Below are 18,464 nucleotides of genomic sequence, written 5' to 3'. Positions count from 1 at the left end.
TTTTTTTTTATTCATTTCTGTAATTAAGCAGTCTATAGTATGTGTTTGTGAAAGAAATTGAATCTTAAGCATCTTTAAGTTATAACTGTCAAGCCTGGGTTCGGCCCTGGCCTTTGAGAATTTCTGGAAGGGCTCCCTAAGGGGTAAAGCCTACCAAAAAAACAAAACTGTTACTTTTTTTTTTTTTTATGTTTCATATTGATTTTTATAATATATTTGCTTTTTGAAATTAAATATTATATAGTTTATCAATACTATACATAAAATAATTTACAATAAATATTAAAGTCAATTTTTTTAAAATTTTGTACAAGTCAATCAATTTGAGATGGGAGTTTTAATTTCATAATAATACGTCAGCACAAATAATAAGCAAATGAAATTAGTAGAAGAAAAGATAAACTAAAATGTAGAGAAGATCTTATGTAAGAGCAATTGAATTTATTAGTGGTACAACAAATAGATATATAAAACTGAAATAGGAAATATGCAGATGCAGTGGCGGCCATCTTTAGAGCTTCATTCAGCGTTAGCGTCTATACATCGTGAGGGGTGGCATGTCAATCCACCTTCTCATCACATTACATCTATATATCCAAAATAGAAACAAACCAACTAATACCAATTAGGATACTGTAGAAACTGTCGTCCAGATGTAATATATCTAAAGCATTACTGAAATCAGTGAAATGCATCCTAGAACTACAACGGCTCGTATCCAAAAGAGATCATATAGACCGAGGACTAACCAACACCCTAGAATTAAATAGGATCCTGTCATTAATGAATCAAACAGACCAGGGTATAACCAGCATCCTAGAATTAAAACGCTAAGTTTTGATACCCGGTAAGCAATACACATGAACATCATTGAAATAAAAACTAACAGCGAAAGCGTATCGATGACTAGAGACGCTAAATAAGTTGGCGCTATGAAAGATACTGCTTCCTCGAAAGATATAGCAAGAAACGCAAGTAGTACTTGAAGGGCAGTTCTGAAACCACGGGGAAAAGGTTTAAGGAGGCCCAATGTTAGGAAAAACGATACTATGAAGACAGTGCAGGCTGGAATATAGAAAATAAGAAAATCAATTTCGTTCATGACCGATTTTCCCGGTTCTTTTTTATCATATCCTCCAGTGGAAGTGAAGTTTGAGGAAGGATCACCTTGCCAAACACTACCAGGCGGGCTAATACTGGCTTGGTAGGTAGCTGTTAGAAGCAATCCTAAAATTACCAGTAAGGCATTGCGGTCCTCGCTTGATATTCCGTCCATACCTTGAAAAATTACTGCTGATGCCTTTGTCACAATCTTGGACATTCGTTTTCGCAGCTTATATCGAAAGCTTGATGCTCCTGCAGTTGACCAACCGCGCAGAATATTAATGCTCTCTCTGTTATTAAGTTCGTATGCAACAGCCAGTGCCGTTGAACCAGCCTGATTAGTCGCAAACTTATCAGCCTTGCAATTTAGTAGCAGTTTGAGAATCTGTTTGATTAAGAGTTTGAGACATAAATAAAAGCCACAATCAATTGACTATGAAATACAATCCCAAATTAAAGAACTCCTTCTTTTTCACTATAAGTAAAATTATTTAGAAGGGATGAGATCTGACCTGCGATTGATTATTGCGCGCAGCCATGTGCAAGGCAGTGTCACCATTCCTGTCTTTCTGGTTCACCACATCTCCGCAATCATCACTCTTCCAAAGCATCCGGCAAAGGAGTTGAAGAGCTTCTAACCTATTGCTTTCCGTTGCAATGTGTAAAGCAGTCCGGTTTGTGGTCGTCATATCTCGAATGCATTCAGGGCAAGCCTCCAGAAATCTCGCCAAGAGATCAAGGTTTTGTTCTTTAGTTATTGCATAGTGTAAAGGAGTCTCACCCTTCCTCCCTTTGACACGGACAAGACTTTTATCATTTTGCATGAGATGTACCGCCAACTCTTTATGCCCATTTTCCACTGCAAGGTGAATGGGACTAAAGCCTTCTTGGTTTAGCTTTTTAGCTAACGAGGGCTTTAAGATCATTATCTCCATTGCAAAATCAATGCACCCTTGAGCTGCGGCTATGTGTAATGGAGTGTCAACGAACTCCATCTCATCTATGTGCCTCAAAACATCTCCATTTCTTCGGATTGATGCATATAATTCAACAATATTTCCTTCTTGAGCAGCCCTCCTCAAGCTTTCATCCATATCAGGAGAGCCAATTTACAATAATAATGGAGATGTAGAACAAGTAATAAAGAGGGAGTGGTCAGGGTTCTTGACAGGAATGGAAATCCCCTGCCCCTTCGAGCGTCCAAGGAAATTACCGAGTAAGAAAAATTCCCTAAGTTGGTCAAACACGCAAGCCCCATAAACTCTGCTTTTGTGAGACCAAATCTGCTTGTACGTACCATAGTGCTTGCCTGGTTGGTGGAGTTGTCTTTGTCAAAGAAACTTCCTAGCAAAAATGGTAATGACACACGGTTTTAGCCTTTTAAGTCAACGCTTGGATCAGGATTGTTTAATTCAAGTTCTTAAGAAAATAAACAGCAGATTTGGAGAAGGAATAATAGGGAGTTGGTTGAATGTGTTTATCATTAACAGAATATAAAAATCTATACACATATATTTCACTTAATTTTACCTAATTTTAAGTCTTAGAATCCGTGACCCACTTTTAGTGAAATTTGATTTACAATAACTTAGGAAAATAAATATATAGAAAATATTACAATTTCATTTCTTAACATTCACCCTCAAGTTGGAGAGTTAATGTCATTAAGTGCCAACTTGTTACATGGTGTCACAAATTGATCTTTTCCCAAGGCTTTTGTAAATACATCTGCTGATTGGAAGCGCGTTGGTACATATAAAGGCCTAATCATTTTGGCTTGTAGTTTTCTTGAATTATGTGACAATTTATTTCAATGTGCTTTGTATGTTAACGAAAAACGGGATTCCCTACAATGTGCAAAGCTACTTGATTATCATAGAATAACAGTGTAGGAGCTACTTGTGGGACCTTTAAATCTTGTAATATATAGCGTAGCCAAGTCAGCTCCAAACATGTGTTAGCCATAGCTTGATATTCGGCTTCTGTTGATGATCTAGAAACATTGGTTTGTTTCTTAGACTTCCATGAGATAAAGGAATTTCAAAGGTAAACACAGTATCCCGTAACTGACTTCTTTGTGGCACGACATCCTCCCCAATCTGAATCACAAAAAGCTTTCAAAGCAAGATTGTTTGTGGAAAAAAATAGTAAACCTTGACTTGGAATACCTTTGATATATTTGAGGATCCGTATAACTACATCCCAATGAGGTTTTCGAGGCTCATGCATGAATTGCCTTAGTGTTCGAATGGAATGGACTATGTCAAGTCGGTGATGGTAAAGTAAATCAATCTACGAACTAGTCATCTGCATTTAGTTGGATCATTCAGTAATGTTCCATCTGTGGGAGTGAGCTTCAAATTTTGTTCCATTGGGAACTTGTCTGAGTGTGCACCAAGAAGTCTTGAATCTTGTAAATATCTAGTGCATATTTCCTTTAAGACATGTAAATGCCTTTCTTTGAACGAGAAAATTCGATCCCTAGAAAGTATTTTAAGTCTCCAAGATTTTTGATACGGAAGCGTTTGAGAAGAAACTTTTTGAAATGTTCAATTTCTTGAAGATCATTTCTTGTGAGAAGTATGTCATCCATATATATGAGGGTTACAGTAAATGAAGTACCTTTAGCCTTGGTGAAAAGAGAATAATCAGCCTTTGATTGTTGATTAACAACTTTCTGAATGGTGTCTGAAAAGTGAGGAACCAATTTCTTGATGCTTGTTTGAGACCATAAATGGATTTGTTAAGTTGACATACAATGTTCTCCCCTTGTCGACGAATACCAGGTGGAGGCTCTGTGTATACTTCTTCATGCAGGTCACCATATAAAAATGCATTCTGAACATCTAATTGTTAGGTAAAGTAATGTTCAGTAGCAAAAATAGTGAGAAGACAACGAAGTGTAGTGAGTTTGGCTGTAGGAGAAAAAGTTTCTTGATAATTGATGCCCTCAACTTGAGTATATCCCTTGGTAACAAGATGAGCCTTATAATGCTCAATGGTGCCATCGGACCTATATTTGATTTTGTAAACCCATTTGCAGTCGATAGGTGTATGACCATCAAGAAAGGGGACCAAACTCTAGGTGTTGTTTTGTTGTAGTGCTTCTAATTTTTTATTCATTGCCTATTGCCAATGTGGATTAAGGATAGCTTGAGCATAGGAGTGAGGCTCAGTGTGACTTGAAATGTTAGCTAAAAAGGTACAATGGGTAGAAAAGACACGGGAGTAGGAAAGAAAATGGGAAAGAGGATATCAAGTACTTGGTGCAGAACTTGGTGTCGTGGTACGGTGATTGACTTATGCTGATAGTATGTAATCTCTATGCCATGTCGTAGGTTGTTTAGAATGGAGTGATCGTCACAGAGGAGGGACGGAAGTGGCTAAAGGACATGAAGAGGTGGAAACAACTACAGTGGGTTCTATTGGAGGTGAGTGGATGGGGGTCGTGGGCTCATGTATGTTAGGTGGCTCAGTTGGCTAAGGTTGAGATGATGGAATGTCCATGGAAATGGATGGTGGAGAGTGCCAATTGTCCGTGATGTTAGGAGAAGAATATGGCACCACTAAATTGGGATTTGATGTAGTCGAAATAAAAGGAAAGGTGGTTTCAGAAAATTTGACATCACGACTTACAAAAAAAATTTTAGTCTCCAAATCATAAAGTTTGCAACCTTTTTGACCAACAAGGTATCCAACAAAGATGCAACATTTGGCACGGGAATCAAATTTATGAGTAGGATGAACAATAGTTGCATAACACAGACAACCAAAAATTTTCAAGTGATCAAGTAATGGTGGACGATTGTATAACAATTCAACAGGTGATTTAAAAGATAATAGTGGTGATGATAATAGGTTAGTAAGGTAGACAGTAGTCAATACACATTCTCCTTAAAAGGTGAAGGTTAAGTGAGATTGAAAGCGTAATGCTCATGCTACGGTTAGAATATGGCGATGCTTGCGTTCAACTACTCCATTTTGTTATGGAGTGAAAACACAAGTGTGTTGATATTTGATGCCACGGGATTGAAAGAAATTTCTCATGGATAGGAATTCTTTGCCATTGTCTACCTGAATGGCTTTAATTGAGGCATGAAATTGAGTATGAGCAAAAGCAATAAAAGACTATAAAAGATTTTGAGTTTCAAACTTATACTGCATGAGAAATACCCAGGTGCACCTTGCAAAATCATGTTAATTTCTCATGTCAGCGCACATATCGTTAACAAGTAATATAGTGATAAAATAGAATATCATTCCCATAGAGATTTGTTTTAATTCGTATTGTTAAGTACTAAAATTGACACACCTTAATCTTATCCAAATACTAAAAAAAAAAAAAAACCTTAAAAACTAAAACTATTATAAATTTCTCAGCAAAATTACTTTTTTAAACTTGATTGACTTTTAGACCTAGGATTATGACGTCCCTCAATACTTCATCTGAATATTATCTTTCTCTCTTAAGTGAGTTTAATGGATTAAGTTGTTAACCTAGAGTCCTAAATTATTTACAAGTTTCTGTCGAGTTTCTCATAAAAATATCTCTCTCAATTAATTTACTATATGTCTATGCAAATTAAATTAAAGACAAATTCATTAAGTTAGTACTTTAATACTGGTTATGTATGGCTTATAGGTGTATGCCTACTCTATATGCAAATCAAATCACTTAATCAACTAAGTGCATTCAATTATACGCTATTCTATTCAAGGTTTACCTAAATCTCTTTCGTCAATATTTAACCTAGGTTTCCAATTCAATCTAATTGGGGATCAGGCAACCAGAAGCATTAAGAACAGAATAAAATAAACAAAGAGCTTCCTCATCAGACTACGTGAGCCACGACCTTGACTCATTAATTAGTAGAAATCGTAATTGCTTTAGGACTGTTGCAGTGCTTTAGATTTGATAAGATTTTTAACTACCTTTCAGGTTGAATTGGGAGAAGTGGTAAACATAAAAGTTGTAGCTTTTTTTTTAAAAAATTTCCAATAGTTTAAGAATAATCACATTTGGAGCTCTGTAGAGAGAGTTATGGTCAAAATATTGAGATATGTAGTGAAAGTCTACACCTTGAAATTGCTCTCCTTCTTCCATTAAAATTCTTCTTTCATTAAATACCTACAAAACTATAAATAAATCAATAATAACCTTTCTTAATCACGTTAGCACCAAATTAAGCATAAAATTAACTAAGATTAGATTGACTCATCTCAATTAACTAATTTAAATTTATTTAAATGAAACCTACTAATTTCTATGCATTACTACGATAACTAAATTAAATTACTATCAAAATTGAGCCCAAAAAACTCTATATCATAGACTTATCACATCCCCAAACTTAAGATTTACTAGTCCTCGAGCAAAACATAGAAAAGAGACTAACCTACAAAAATCAAATTTAGATAGCGAAAACAAAATAAATATAGTTACTACTACTAGAGATAAAGTGCACTAGCTCAATGATTCCACATAATTTCCTCAAAAGTATGTCTATCAATAATTAACCCAAGGAAAAATATAAGTATAATTCAACTTCATGTTTCAATTCCAATGCCAGCACATTTTCGAATGGATTTCCATGTGTGTGTGTGAAATCTTTTACCAAGAATATCATGACATTTGGATGAGTTTATGCCAACACAAATTTCAAATTAGGACATGAATTTTATAGGTTTACTTTTCATTTTTCTCTTCACTAATGTAGACTAACACAAAGCTAGGGATCAATAGGACTTTAATAGGCTTGTAATGTATGGATAAAGGATAATAATGTGGCATAAATCACCCTAAGCACATAATTATTCTAGGACCTATATATATAGCTCTATTTTCCTTCTCCTAATACACCTTTTTTTCCACATTTGAACTTTTCTTTCATTCAACACTTTTTTTTCTCTTTTTTTTTCCTTACAATGTCACACTCTCAAACTTATTTTTTTTTGTATTGTAGGTAGTGGGTTGACTTTTAATATTTTGAACCTTTTTTTTTCACATCAACATCACCTTTCCAACTTTTACAATATTTAGCTCAATTTATATTTCCTAAAACAATATACATGCTCAAGAGTGATGGTTGCAAAATTGAAAATTTTATTTTAAGGCTAGGCTCAGTTGTTATGTAGTTAAACAAAGAAAAGGGAAATTAAGCTCAAAGGAGTAAACTAGGGATAAAGATTTAACAAGATTGGCTTTTTAGGCTCAACTAGTCCAGAGATAGCCTAAATCATCTCCCTAACTAAGTATTGCCTAAGATTTCACCTTAAGAAAGAATCAAACAAATTCAAGAATTCATGACATAATATAAAATTCACATCAATATGAACCTTCTCTAGATATTCACAATAATTCAAAGTAAAAGATATAGTACTCAAAATTATGAAAATCACATCCTAACAATGATATTTAACAAAAGCATTTAGGATGAATCCAAACAAAAACCTTATTCACCAAAAGCTAAGAATTCAAGACAACTAGTTATCATCATTGGCTAGGGAAATCATAGAAAAAATTGACACAACTTTACTCTCGATTCCTAAAATTCGAGCAAATAATAAATTCATTTACCAACTAATCCTAACTTATTTATAAATCTAGATAAACATGCAAATAAAATTAAATCTAAAACTTTCAAAGAATATTCACCACAAAAAAAAAAGAAAAAAAGTTCACCCCCTAAACTGAAACTAAAAATTGTTCTCAATGTTAGAAAAAATAAAAGAGAGGTCAAGAATACTCTCCTGATGGTTGGATGAATCTGGTGAAGCTCTAGTTCTCCTCCTCTTCCTTATCGTCATCTTCCTCATTGTCCTTTATCTCATTGGCACTCTTAAGAGGATTAGGTGCTTGTGGAAGAGTAAACATGTCTCCAGCAACGACGCCAAATATGGTAAGAAAAAAACGAGCCCTTGAATATGTGGGCACTTTGTGTGGACCTCAAATATCACAATGCAACAAATCAAATGGAGCATGAGTTGATATGGAACTTGAAGGAAATAGAAGTCTAGTTTGTTTAGCCATAGGACAAATAGTGCAATTATTATCAAAAGAGATATTAGGAGAAGACAATAATAAAGAGACTAATTTAAGATGAAACGATGATGGATGTCCGAGACACATGTGCCACAAATTTAAGGGTGGAGAAACGTGGTCAAAGACAGGTGTTTGTTGTAGTGAAAACATGTAATAGAGACCACCATGCTGTTTACCCGAGCTAATCATCTTCCCCATAGTCAAGTTTTGCAAAGCATAGAAAGTCGAAAACAAAATGGCACAACAGTTTAAAGCAGTAGTAAGTTTGCTTACAGATATCAAATTTAAATGGAAAGAAAGAAGGCATAGAACATTATCTAAGGTGATATTTGAGTTGAACAGTATGGTGCCAATGGAAGTGATTGAGAGTTAAACAATATGGTGCCGGTGGAAGTGATTAAGACAAAAGACTTAATGGGTAAATTTTCAATGGGTATTAATAAGAATTTTGTTTGAGTGAAAAGTGTGGAATCAGAAGCAATGTGGTTAGATAGCTCCGCTATCCAAAATCCAAGGCTTAGTAAATACAAAAATAATTGAAGTACTTAGAAAAAGAGGCAAACCTGCAGCATTTGCGTAAGCATCATTATTATTGGGAGCATGATTTTGGGTCATCTTAGATAGGGAATGAACAATTTGTTGAAGTTGGTTTGTGGAAAGCGCATGTGGAGAGTTATTATTGTCTTGTGAATGGACCCCTTATGTAGATTGATAAGATTCTATTGCATTAGCAGTAGGAAACGAATTCAATGCACTTCCTTGAAACCCATGTTGCTATTGTCGTGGGTGTTTGTGTCGATTACCTTGGGCTCCTGGGTTGTTAGGAACCCATGTGCCATTTTTTAATTTGCACTAGTCTTCAGTATGACTTTTTCTGTCACAATATTTGTAATGGAATTTTATAGTCCGACAATTTTCAATTGTATGACCTTCTCTGCTGTAGTGCTCACAGTGCTCGTCTTTGGATTTATTCGAAAAGTTATTTGGATGACTCTGAATTGTAGTAGCGATGGAAAAACTTTCAATTGGTTCAGATGTCATTTTTCGTTGCGTTTTATCTTGAATAACGAGAGAATAGGCTTGACACACATTAAGCAGCGGCGACATCATGAAGATGTTTAAGCAAACAACATTGTAGGTGTTGCTGAGGCCCATGAGAAATTGCATGAAGCGATCTTCTTCTCTTTGTTCATTATGTGCTTTCATCTGGTTGCATGTAGGAAGAGTTCAATATGTATCTAATTCGCCCTAAAGCACCTTGAGTTTTGTGAAATAGGTTGAAACTGTCATGGTAACTTGTGAGAAAGAAGCCAACTATTTTTGGATCTAATAGATTGTCGGTGCATTCTTTTGTGAGAACTGATCTTTGAAAATCTTCCCACATTTGTTGGGCAGTACTTGCATGAACTACCCTTTTGGCTAAATCGGGTTCTACTGAATGAGTAAGCCATGATAAAATCATGCTATTGCATTGATTCCATAGAGCATATTCTATTGGTTGATTTGTCTCTGAATGTGGCTCAATGGATCCATTGATGTAGCCAATTTTGTTCTTGGCTGTGAGAGCATGAATCATAGATTTACTCTAGGACGGATAATTGGTGCCACTCAATTTGATTGGAACGAGCTAATGATTGGAATGATCTGAATGATAAATAAAATATGGGTTTGATAGATCTATATTGAAACTGTTGGTGTTGGTGTTTGAATTTTTGGAATGGGATTTTTCTGATGAGGTTTGATCTTTACTCGCAATTTTTTAAGGAATCAAGTGAACATGCCCTAGAACATATGCTCTGATGCCATCTTAAGAAAATAAACAGTAGACTTCTTGAGAAATAAACAGCAAACTTGGAGAAGGAATAATAGGGAGTTGGTTGAATGTGTTTGTCATTAACAGCATACAAAAATATATACACATATATCTCAATCAATTTTGACCAACTCTAAGCCTTAGAATCCGTGATCCACTTTTAGTGGAGTTTGATTTACACTAACTTAAGAAAGTAAATATATAGAGAATATTACAATTTCATTTCTTAACACAAGTAGGTGAAGTTTTTTACACGAGAAATGATTAAATGAAAATTAAAACCCAATTATCATTTAATAAAAAGATTAATAATATGTAAAAATTAACTCATGAAAATAATATATTTATTACATTTTTAATTAAATTTACTGACTATTATAATTTTTTTGGATGAGAGTTCTTTATTGATAATATTTTAATTTAAATTGTCATTTTATATTTGCTTTTGTCAATTATATTTATTAATTAATAATAAGATTTGTGTTATAAGTGAGAAAGAATTATAATCATATTGAATTACTTTATGCAAATGAAGCAAACTCAATTGCATTTGTTAATAATCATATTGAATTGCCAGTATATAAATCACTCAATTTCATTCTAAGTGAGAGTGTTAACATTATTTGAGGTCTTACAAGTTATTATCTTTCATGTCTTTTAGCCTTATAATTTGGAACTTGGAGCATGCACATATATTTATTATTTAATTATTTTATTGATGTAAAATTAACTTTTAAATATTCTTGAACTCTTCCGTCACCATTTATTTGAAAAAAAAAAAATTTATCTCAATGAAAGTGAAATTTTATTTATATTTTTTGAGAGAAACTGATTATAAATAGATCAGTACATAAGGAGGTATAACCTCCAACATGAAACTTTCAACACCTAATAAGAGACAGAGAAAGGCTCACAAGCCGAATACATGGATTTAAGTATCCACCTATAACAAGAAAAGAGTACGTAAGCTCATATCCCTCCATATACAACAGAGCACATGCTTCTATCCTGTAAAGAAAAAATAACATAGTTGAGACAGATAATGCCTCCACCCAGAAAATACATGGGTGAACCATCAGCTGAGTATCAACACATGGAGTGGGCATAAACCCTCATCCAAGCTCCATCAAGAGAACCAGGTCAAATCCAGATAATTCTTCCAGAGCCAAGCAATAGAACTTCACAAACTTAAATTGAGCTTAACCAAAACAAGAAATCATTGCTAATCTAGATACAATAAAAGACTCCCCCTTCAAGATGCCCGGCAGAAACGAAGGAACCAAACAGCTGAAGAACATAACTATTACATGATGATCACAAGAAGAAATTAGACCTTAATATGAATTCGACGTTTAGCACAGCTGGAGTAACAATACAAGAAGCAATAGACAAAAAGGAAAGAAGTTGTACGAGGCAAAAAATCTTTCTTCTGGGTACAAATCTGCAGAAAACATAACCGGCAATCCGGGAAGCCACCAGGACAGCTATTAACGTTGACAAGCTGTAGTTAACGATGGACAGAGCATGATACGATAAGTGTAAAGGTTTAGGAGAAATAAGGTATTGCAGTTTCCATGAGACGACTGCTACTAAAAGCATGTAACAGGAGCCGAAAAGGGAAAGTGTTATGAGAAGAAACAAACAGATTGTGCGACTTGGGAGGAGATATGCTGTTAAACCCAGTGCCACCCAAAAGGTTAAAGTGTTGTATAACCAAAACATGGAAGATACATCGATTAAATCTGTGAATTCCTGCGGAGGATTATGGCCACCGGTAGGAAGATTTGTTTTGTGCGAAAGTCTGGGAAAACTAGAGACTTGGTAATTCTCGGATAAAAGATTGTCACCCTTGTTAGGAGGATTTAATGAGGCATCGTAAGTGGCTGTTATAATTAGCACAGTCACTACTAGAAATGTGTTACGCATCTCATTTGAGATACCCTTCTTTCCACGAGCTGCCATGGTTGCAAATTTTTGAAAATATGAAATCTTTGATCTGAATGAATTGATGTTGATTGAAGAGTTGGGATTTTTGGGAAGCAAGGAACCACGCAATCCTCCGGCTTTGCTTAACATATCCATAATCTCTCTATTATCCACTTGCCTTTCATTCCTTTGGCGTTCTAATACGATATCTAGAGCCGTTAATCCCTCCAAATTTTTGGCATTGATTTGGTCTTGACTCAAATTTTCCAGCAACACTTTTACCACCTGATAATTGGAAAAGCACGAAATTAATGTTCATAAAACTAGATCTCTTTCATTATATAAGTTAATTGGAGTCAATGAGATAGCTACCATACCTGAGGTCTATTTCTGATAGCTGCAATGTGCAGAACAGTGTTGCCTTCAATGTCCCTCCAACTCAGTAGTTCGTTTTCCCAACGTTGGGCAGCTTCATGGCAGCTCCTTAGGAGCCACCCCATCAAGACTACAAAAGCTTCAAACATGTCGTTTTTGACTGCAAGATGGAAAGCAGTCTCATCTCGAACAGTCACATCTTCAATAGCCTCAGGGCAAGCCTCAAGAAACCGGATGGAAAGATCAAGGTTTCCTGTTCCAACTACATGATGCAGAGGAGTCAGGCCTTCCCTCCCTTTGACACGAACGAGGGCTTTATCAAACTTTAGGAGTCGAAGCACTGCTTGGGTTTTGTCATTTTGCAAAGCTAAGTGCATGGGACTGAATCCAACTTGGTTTAGCTTTCTTGCAAATGATGGCTTTAAGTTCGTCATTTCCATCACAAAATCAATATGCCCAGCACATGCTGCTAAATGTAAAGGTGTATCAAGAAAAGGCACCTGGTCAATACGCTCCAAAACATATGGATCTTCCTGGATTAATTCATACAAGACGTTAATGTTTCCAGTTCCAGCAGCCTCTATCATCCTCCAATCCATTATGCTGGGGATAATAAATTATGCAGCAATATCCAGGCTACTGAAAACCGATGCAACTTGCAAGAAAAGATTAGAGCAGTTTAAAGAATAAAGAAATAAAGGATAATATAGAAAGGAAACAGAACCAATATATATAACACCCTTAGAGGAGTTGCCTGAAATGATGAATTAAAGCACTGAGCGAGATGTGCGAACTCCTTGGTGTACTCAATGAGAATGGACGGAGTAATAAGAAGTTGATGGCTATTCGGAAAATCAAAATTTTCATTACCACTCATTTTTTAGTGTCTAATAAAAGATTACGCGTTATCACGTCGTAATTTATTTCACGCTTCTTTTGTCAAATAATTTTCTTTTGGTCAGTCAATTGCTGTTTGAATAGGAAGAGGTAATAACGATAATAAATAATATAAATTATGAAATTGACTGTTTGAATAAAAAGAGGTAAATAATGATAATAAATAAAATAAATAATGGAAACGTAGAAGAAGTAATAAAGAGGGTATGGCCAGGGTTCTTGATAGGAATGGAAATCCCCTGCACCTTTGGAAGGTCCAAGGAAATTACCCAGTAAGAAAAATTGCCTAATTTGGTCAAACACGTGAGACTCATCGGTCTACCTCAACCATTACTTGGACGGCCAGTAGACATCTAACTTCCTCCCTCCTCCTCCTCCTCAAATTTAATGACAATTTCTCTCACTTTGCCGGACATTCATATGACAATCAAAACTTTATCCATTCACGAAATAAAAACAATTAAATATGAAAAATTAGTGAAGGACTTACTGATTTAAATAGTTTTTGTTTTGTTGGTACTTTTATTTTTTTATTTTTTAGTTTCTATAAAAAATAAAAATAAATAATAAAAATATAATCAAACAAAAATATTTTTTTTAAAAGGAAATTTTATTCCTCCATCACCAGTAATGCCATGATAAGTCTTCAACCTGATTGGCGAAGACTTTAGTGGCATAGAGAACCTGGTGAAGGTAAAGTCCACCATACAGTTACTGGAGAATCATTGCCATCTAGATGAATATGTTTATAAGAGAAACATCCTGGAGATACATGAGGATTCACATATTTATAACATTCAAAAATCTTGATATTTGTGTGAATCGAGGGGAACATCTTGAGGAATATAATATTTATTTGCACTTAAATTTTTATCATTACTTAAAAATCAAATTAACAAGTGGAGTTTTAGTATATTTTATGTAAAAGTTTGAAGTAGCCTTCTCTTCTTTTTTTTTTTTCTTGTGCCCAAAGCACAACGGGGAACACTTGAATGTCAATGTGATCGATGAAATATTTATGATCTTCATCACTTCCACCAATTTCACTGGAGGATCATGTGAAACCTCCAAGTACTAAACTTTGGTCCCTATTCTAACTCTGCTCGTACGTAACATATTGCTTTCCTGATTGAAGGAGCTGTCTTTGTCAAAGAAACTTCCAAGCAAAAATGGTAACAATACGCGGCTTTAGCCTTTTAAGTCAACACTCTCTCTTTTTGAACTAGATCAAGACCTATGTTGGATTGTTTAGCTCAAGTAGGTAATGATTAAATGAAAATTAAAACCCAAATAAAATTTAATCAAAAGATTAATAATATGTAAAAATTAACTCATGAAAATAATATATTTGTTACATTTTTTTAATTAAATTTACCACCCATTATAAATTTTTTTGGACTAAAGTTCTTTATTGATTATACTTTTAAACTGTCATTTTATATTTATTTTTATCAATTATATTTATTAATTAATAATAAGATTTGTATTATAATCATATTGAATTACTTTATTTGCAAATGAAGCAAACTCAATTGCATAAATTAATAATCATATTGAATTGTTAGTATATAAATCACTCAATTTCTTTCTGATTGAGAGTTTTAACATTATTTGAGGTCCTATGAGTTATTATTCCTCATGTCTTTTACCCTTATAATTATTTGGAACTTGGGGCATGTACATATATTTATTATTTAATTATTTTATTAATGTAAAGTTGATTTTTAAATGGTCTTGAACTCCTCCGTCGCCATTTATTCAAAAATAATAATTTTTTTTCAATCAAAGTGATATTTTGTTTATATATTCTAAGGGAAACTGATCATGAAAAGATCAATACATAAGGAAGTAAACCTCCAACATGAAAGTTTCACCATCTAACAAGAGATAGAGAGAGGCTCACAAGCCAAATGCATGGATATAAGTACCCACCCAAATAAGACAGGGAGAGAGAGCTTCAATGAACATTAAATTTGTAATTATGGTGATCATTGATATCTATGTAAAGGATATACAGCAATGCAAACCATGCTTAGCACAAAGATCATCTAAGCAGCAGCAGCATCACTCAACACCACAAAGAAGCGACCCCATAGCATTAGACATGAAAAAGAAGTGTCACTAGAAACAACAAACTGAAATTACCATGTGGAGACCATCTATGTCAATTATTCTTATCACATAGACATGTCCTCGTGACAAAAAAAAATTAAACAAAGGAATTAAAATATAATTTAAAACTTTTAAAAACAATTTTAATTACAACGTGGACATATCCACATGGCAAGATAACTGACATAGAATACTGTGTGAAAGTTCATTATCTTTTAACAGTTGAGTGATCAAAACAATAACACTTATAAATGTTAGCGATCAAATTATTATTTTTATCAAAATTAAATAATCAATCCCTAAAAGTAGGTATGATTGTATATATGAATTCTATTTTTGAAGTCTGGCAAACAATCATATTACTATCCAAAATGAATAAAAAGCAATAGAGAATAATGTATACAAGGAAATAGTAGGAGCAATCAAGGATAAAGTCAAACAGTTCTCAATTATTAAAATAAAATCCTCAAATACGAGGACCCCAAAACAAAAGAGACAAATAAGCAGAGTAAATTCTCGCTGGTGATCCATTTAATCCATCTCATTGATGCTTGGATTTCTAATCCTTCAACCAAATACTTTCCTGGTATACATATCTCAACTATTAAGGTAGTGGTATCTCCTTCTGAATCAAATGTTTCCCAAGTCTTTTTATTTGGTCTATGACTCTCAGCGCTACCGGCAAACTAATAATGAAACAAAACCAAAGAACAATACGGCCAGATGCTGGAGACATATCATATGTGGAAGACAGGAGGCAAAAATATAATAAAAGTAGTGGCACTAGAAGAAGAGTAGTGATGCCACTGGCAACAATTGCAAGAAGGCCAAGTGTTAGGATCATTGCGATGATAAAAGCTACGGTGTTTGGGATGTAGAAGAGAAGAAAACCAGTTGATCTCATCACTGATTTCCCCACAGTGGAATCGGTGGAAGTGTTATTTGCGGCGCCAGAGACGGTAGAAGCCCCAGAAAAATGAGCAGGGGGGTTCAGAGCGGCCTGGTAAGTTGATGTTAAAATCAGTACTAATACTACTAGCAATGCATTGCTCCTATCAGCTGACATAGTGATAATATCATGAAACACTTCACCAAATGCGTTTTCAAGAAGTGTGATCCTTGATCCTAACATCACATGTAAGGGTGGAGGTCTACGAGTCGCAGAAGCATTCAAGCCTCCAAAATGGCGTAGAATCTCCAGACTCTCTCTGTTGTCAACATTGCTCATGCTTTCTAAGATATCAAGAGCTGTCAAACCCCTTGAATTGATCTTGTTTATACGAACCTTACATTTTATCAATAGTTTGACCATCTGCATAATAGATATTTATAAAACCGAATTAAATTGACATATAAAACACTATAGTTTTATGAACTAAGCTATATTTGTAGTATAACAATTAACAACTTATAAATGTTTGTATTGTTCATATAAATTCATCTGTGTGCACAGCAGGTTGAGGTCTGGAAGCTTATTTTGTTGACATGTGCATTAGGGTCTGGCTGTGTTGGATTACCTACTATGTGTGTGGAGCATTGGACTATTGATGATAATATGCATTGGGACTGTCTTTTGTTTGGTTTTTTTTTTTGCTGGTGGTTATTTGAGAGGCCTGTAACTTGGGCTGTGTGGTATATTGTGTTGGATTCTGTTTATTGTTGGGGGGACTTTCTGGGGATTATATGCATGATGTAATTGGGGGTTTACTCTTGTGATGCAAGTTGACGATGGCAGGGTGTGTTTGTCTCTGATGTATTGCTTTTAAGCCGAGGGGCTTATGCTACAGATGTTATTTATATGATCAATACAGTGTACACAAAGAAATTAATGCAGGGCACCTAATAGGTAGAGTTGCTATATTAGTACCTGATCTGACCTCTACTCAAAATACAATGAAAGAAATTAGGGTATTTAAGATTATACCTGGGGTTGATTGTTGGATGCAGCTATGTGCAATACTGTGTTGCCATCCTTATCCTTGAAATTCAAGAGCTTTTTTTCTGAGGATTTACCATAAAGGTTAGTCCTCTTAAGTGACTGTACCAAGACTCGAAGAGCTTCTAAGTTATTGTTTTCCGCCGCAATGTGCAAAGCAGTTTCATTTCGGATTGTCACATCTTGAATACATTTAGGACAATGCAGTAGAAATTGAGCCAAAAGACTGAGGTTTCCTTCGCTAGCTACATAATGCAAAGAAGTTTTTCCTCCGCTCCCTTTAACACGGACAAGATCCTTATCAGTTACCAGTAGACGAAGCACCATCTCTGTCTGCCCTTGCTGCAAGGCCAAGTGAATGGGGCTAAAGCCATCTTGATTCAGCTTTATTGCAAAGGATGGCTTTAAATTCATAATCTCCATTGCAAAATCAATGTGCCCTGCAGCTGAAGCTATGTGTAAAGGAGTGTCAGAAAAAGGCATCTGATCAACACGCTCTAAAATATATGCATCCCTCCGAATTAATGTATACAATTCATCAATATTTCCAGCTCGAGCAGCCCCCTTCAACCTCTCACTCATGGCACCCAGCCTCACCCCTTTCTTAGTGAGATAAATAAAAATGAAAATAATCAAGGCTTTTCGCATATTTGTAGCAGTTAGAGCGAATGAAGCAACGACACTGACGAAGAATACAAGGAGAGACGGCTGCCTACGGAGAAACATCGTATTTTTTTATAAATTGATTCTAGTGGAATCTTTTCAGTGATGGGAATAATTCTCCTCGTACACTTCTCAGACGAATCAACTGGAAGATTGATCCTATAGATTCTTAACGATTCCGAAAGAACAATTTGTATATACCAAAAAGCTATACATTCTTGTCTCTAACTCATTGGCTTTACATGCAGATGCTACTCAAATAAAAGTAGCAAACTTAATTAAGAACACAATGGGAGTCAACTGCAAAATTGTTAAACCAAAAATGGTTTATCTTGAATTTCGTGTGCATTGGAAATAAGGTAATGACATGATTGCGAAAAGACTCTTTCAAATGTGAAAAAATTTTCAGAAGAAGAAAAATCAATCAGAGAAAATAGAAAAGGAAGTTATTATAGAAACAGAGAAAGGGAATTAAAGCCACAAAGGGTGAAGCCCAAACCATTTCTTCTTCAGTATACAATTAACAAATACAAAATACACATTACCTAGTGCATTCTTAGCATTCTTTGCAGAAAGTTAAGTAAATAATTAACGTA

General features: G+C 34.8%; 3 protein-coding genes across 5 annotated transcripts; all 3 read right to left on the bottom strand.

Annotated features, from left to right (window-relative positions):
• LOC18586210 (serine/threonine-protein phosphatase 6 regulatory ankyrin repeat subunit C) lies at positions 438-2,244 on the bottom strand. 3 transcript variants are annotated; one of them, XM_018129259.1, is made up of 2 exons: positions 1,617-2,244; positions 438-1,489 (listed from the first exon to the last, which is right to left on the bottom strand). In XM_018129259.1, the coding sequence occupies exons 1-2, from the start codon at positions 2,196-2,198 to the stop codon at positions 665-667; spliced, it is 1,407 nt and encodes a 468-aa protein (XP_017984748.1). In that variant the 5' UTR covers positions 2,199-2,244; the 3' UTR covers positions 438-664. The 3 variants fall into 3 exon arrangements, with proteins under 3 accessions (XP_017984748.1, XP_017984749.1, XP_017984750.1); XM_018129260.1 differs by having other exon boundaries at positions 438-1,438; XM_018129261.1 differs by having other exon boundaries at positions 1,224-1,356.
• LOC18586209 (ankyrin repeat-containing protein At5g02620) lies at positions 11,271-12,927 on the bottom strand. Its single transcript, XM_007009447.2, has 2 exons — positions 12,263-12,927; positions 11,271-12,170 (listed from the first exon to the last, which is right to left on the bottom strand). The coding sequence occupies exons 1-2, from the start codon at positions 12,857-12,859 to the stop codon at positions 11,274-11,276; spliced, it is 1,494 nt and encodes a 497-aa protein (XP_007009509.2). The 5' UTR covers positions 12,860-12,927; the 3' UTR covers positions 11,271-11,273.
• Positions 15,874-17,931, bottom strand: LOC108663587 (ankyrin-1-like). Its single transcript, XM_018128775.1, has 2 exons — positions 17,194-17,931; positions 15,874-16,581 (listed from the first exon to the last, which is right to left on the bottom strand). The coding sequence occupies exons 1-2, from the start codon at positions 17,929-17,931 to the stop codon at positions 15,874-15,876; spliced, it is 1,446 nt and encodes a 481-aa protein (XP_017984264.1).

This window comes from Theobroma cacao, chromosome 10 (genome assembly GCF_000208745.1).
Source record: "Theobroma cacao cultivar B97-61/B2 chromosome 10, Criollo_cocoa_genome_V2, whole genome shotgun sequence".
Taxonomy (NCBI): domain Eukaryota; kingdom Viridiplantae; phylum Streptophyta; class Magnoliopsida; order Malvales; family Malvaceae; genus Theobroma; species Theobroma cacao.
The sequence above is the reverse complement of the archived record's forward strand: the minus strand, read 5'-3'. Positions and strand labels throughout refer to the sequence as shown.

Coding starts and splice junctions, on each gene's coding strand:
- LOC18586210 (XM_018129259.1), bottom strand. CDS start 2,198: ATGGATGAAAGCTTGAGGAGGGCTGCTCAAGAAGGAAATATTGTTGAA. Junction 1,490..1,616: donor CGCGCAATAATCAATCGCAG/GTCAGATCTCAT, acceptor TTAATCAAACAG/ATTCTCAAACTGCTACTAAA.
- LOC108663587 (XM_018128775.1), bottom strand. CDS start 17,931: ATGTTTCTCCGTAGGCAGCCGTCTCTCCTTGTATTCTTCGTCAGTGTC. Junction 16,582..17,193: donor CATCCAACAATCAACCCCAG/GTATAATCTTAA, acceptor TCTATTATGCAG/ATGGTCAAACTATTGATAAA.
- LOC18586209 (XM_007009447.2), bottom strand. CDS start 12,859: ATGGATTGGAGGATGATAGAGGCTGCTGGAACTGGAAACATTAACGTC. Junction 12,171..12,262: donor CTATCAGAAATAGACCTCAG/GTATGGTAGCTA, acceptor TCCAATTATCAG/GTGGTAAAAGTGTTGCTGGA.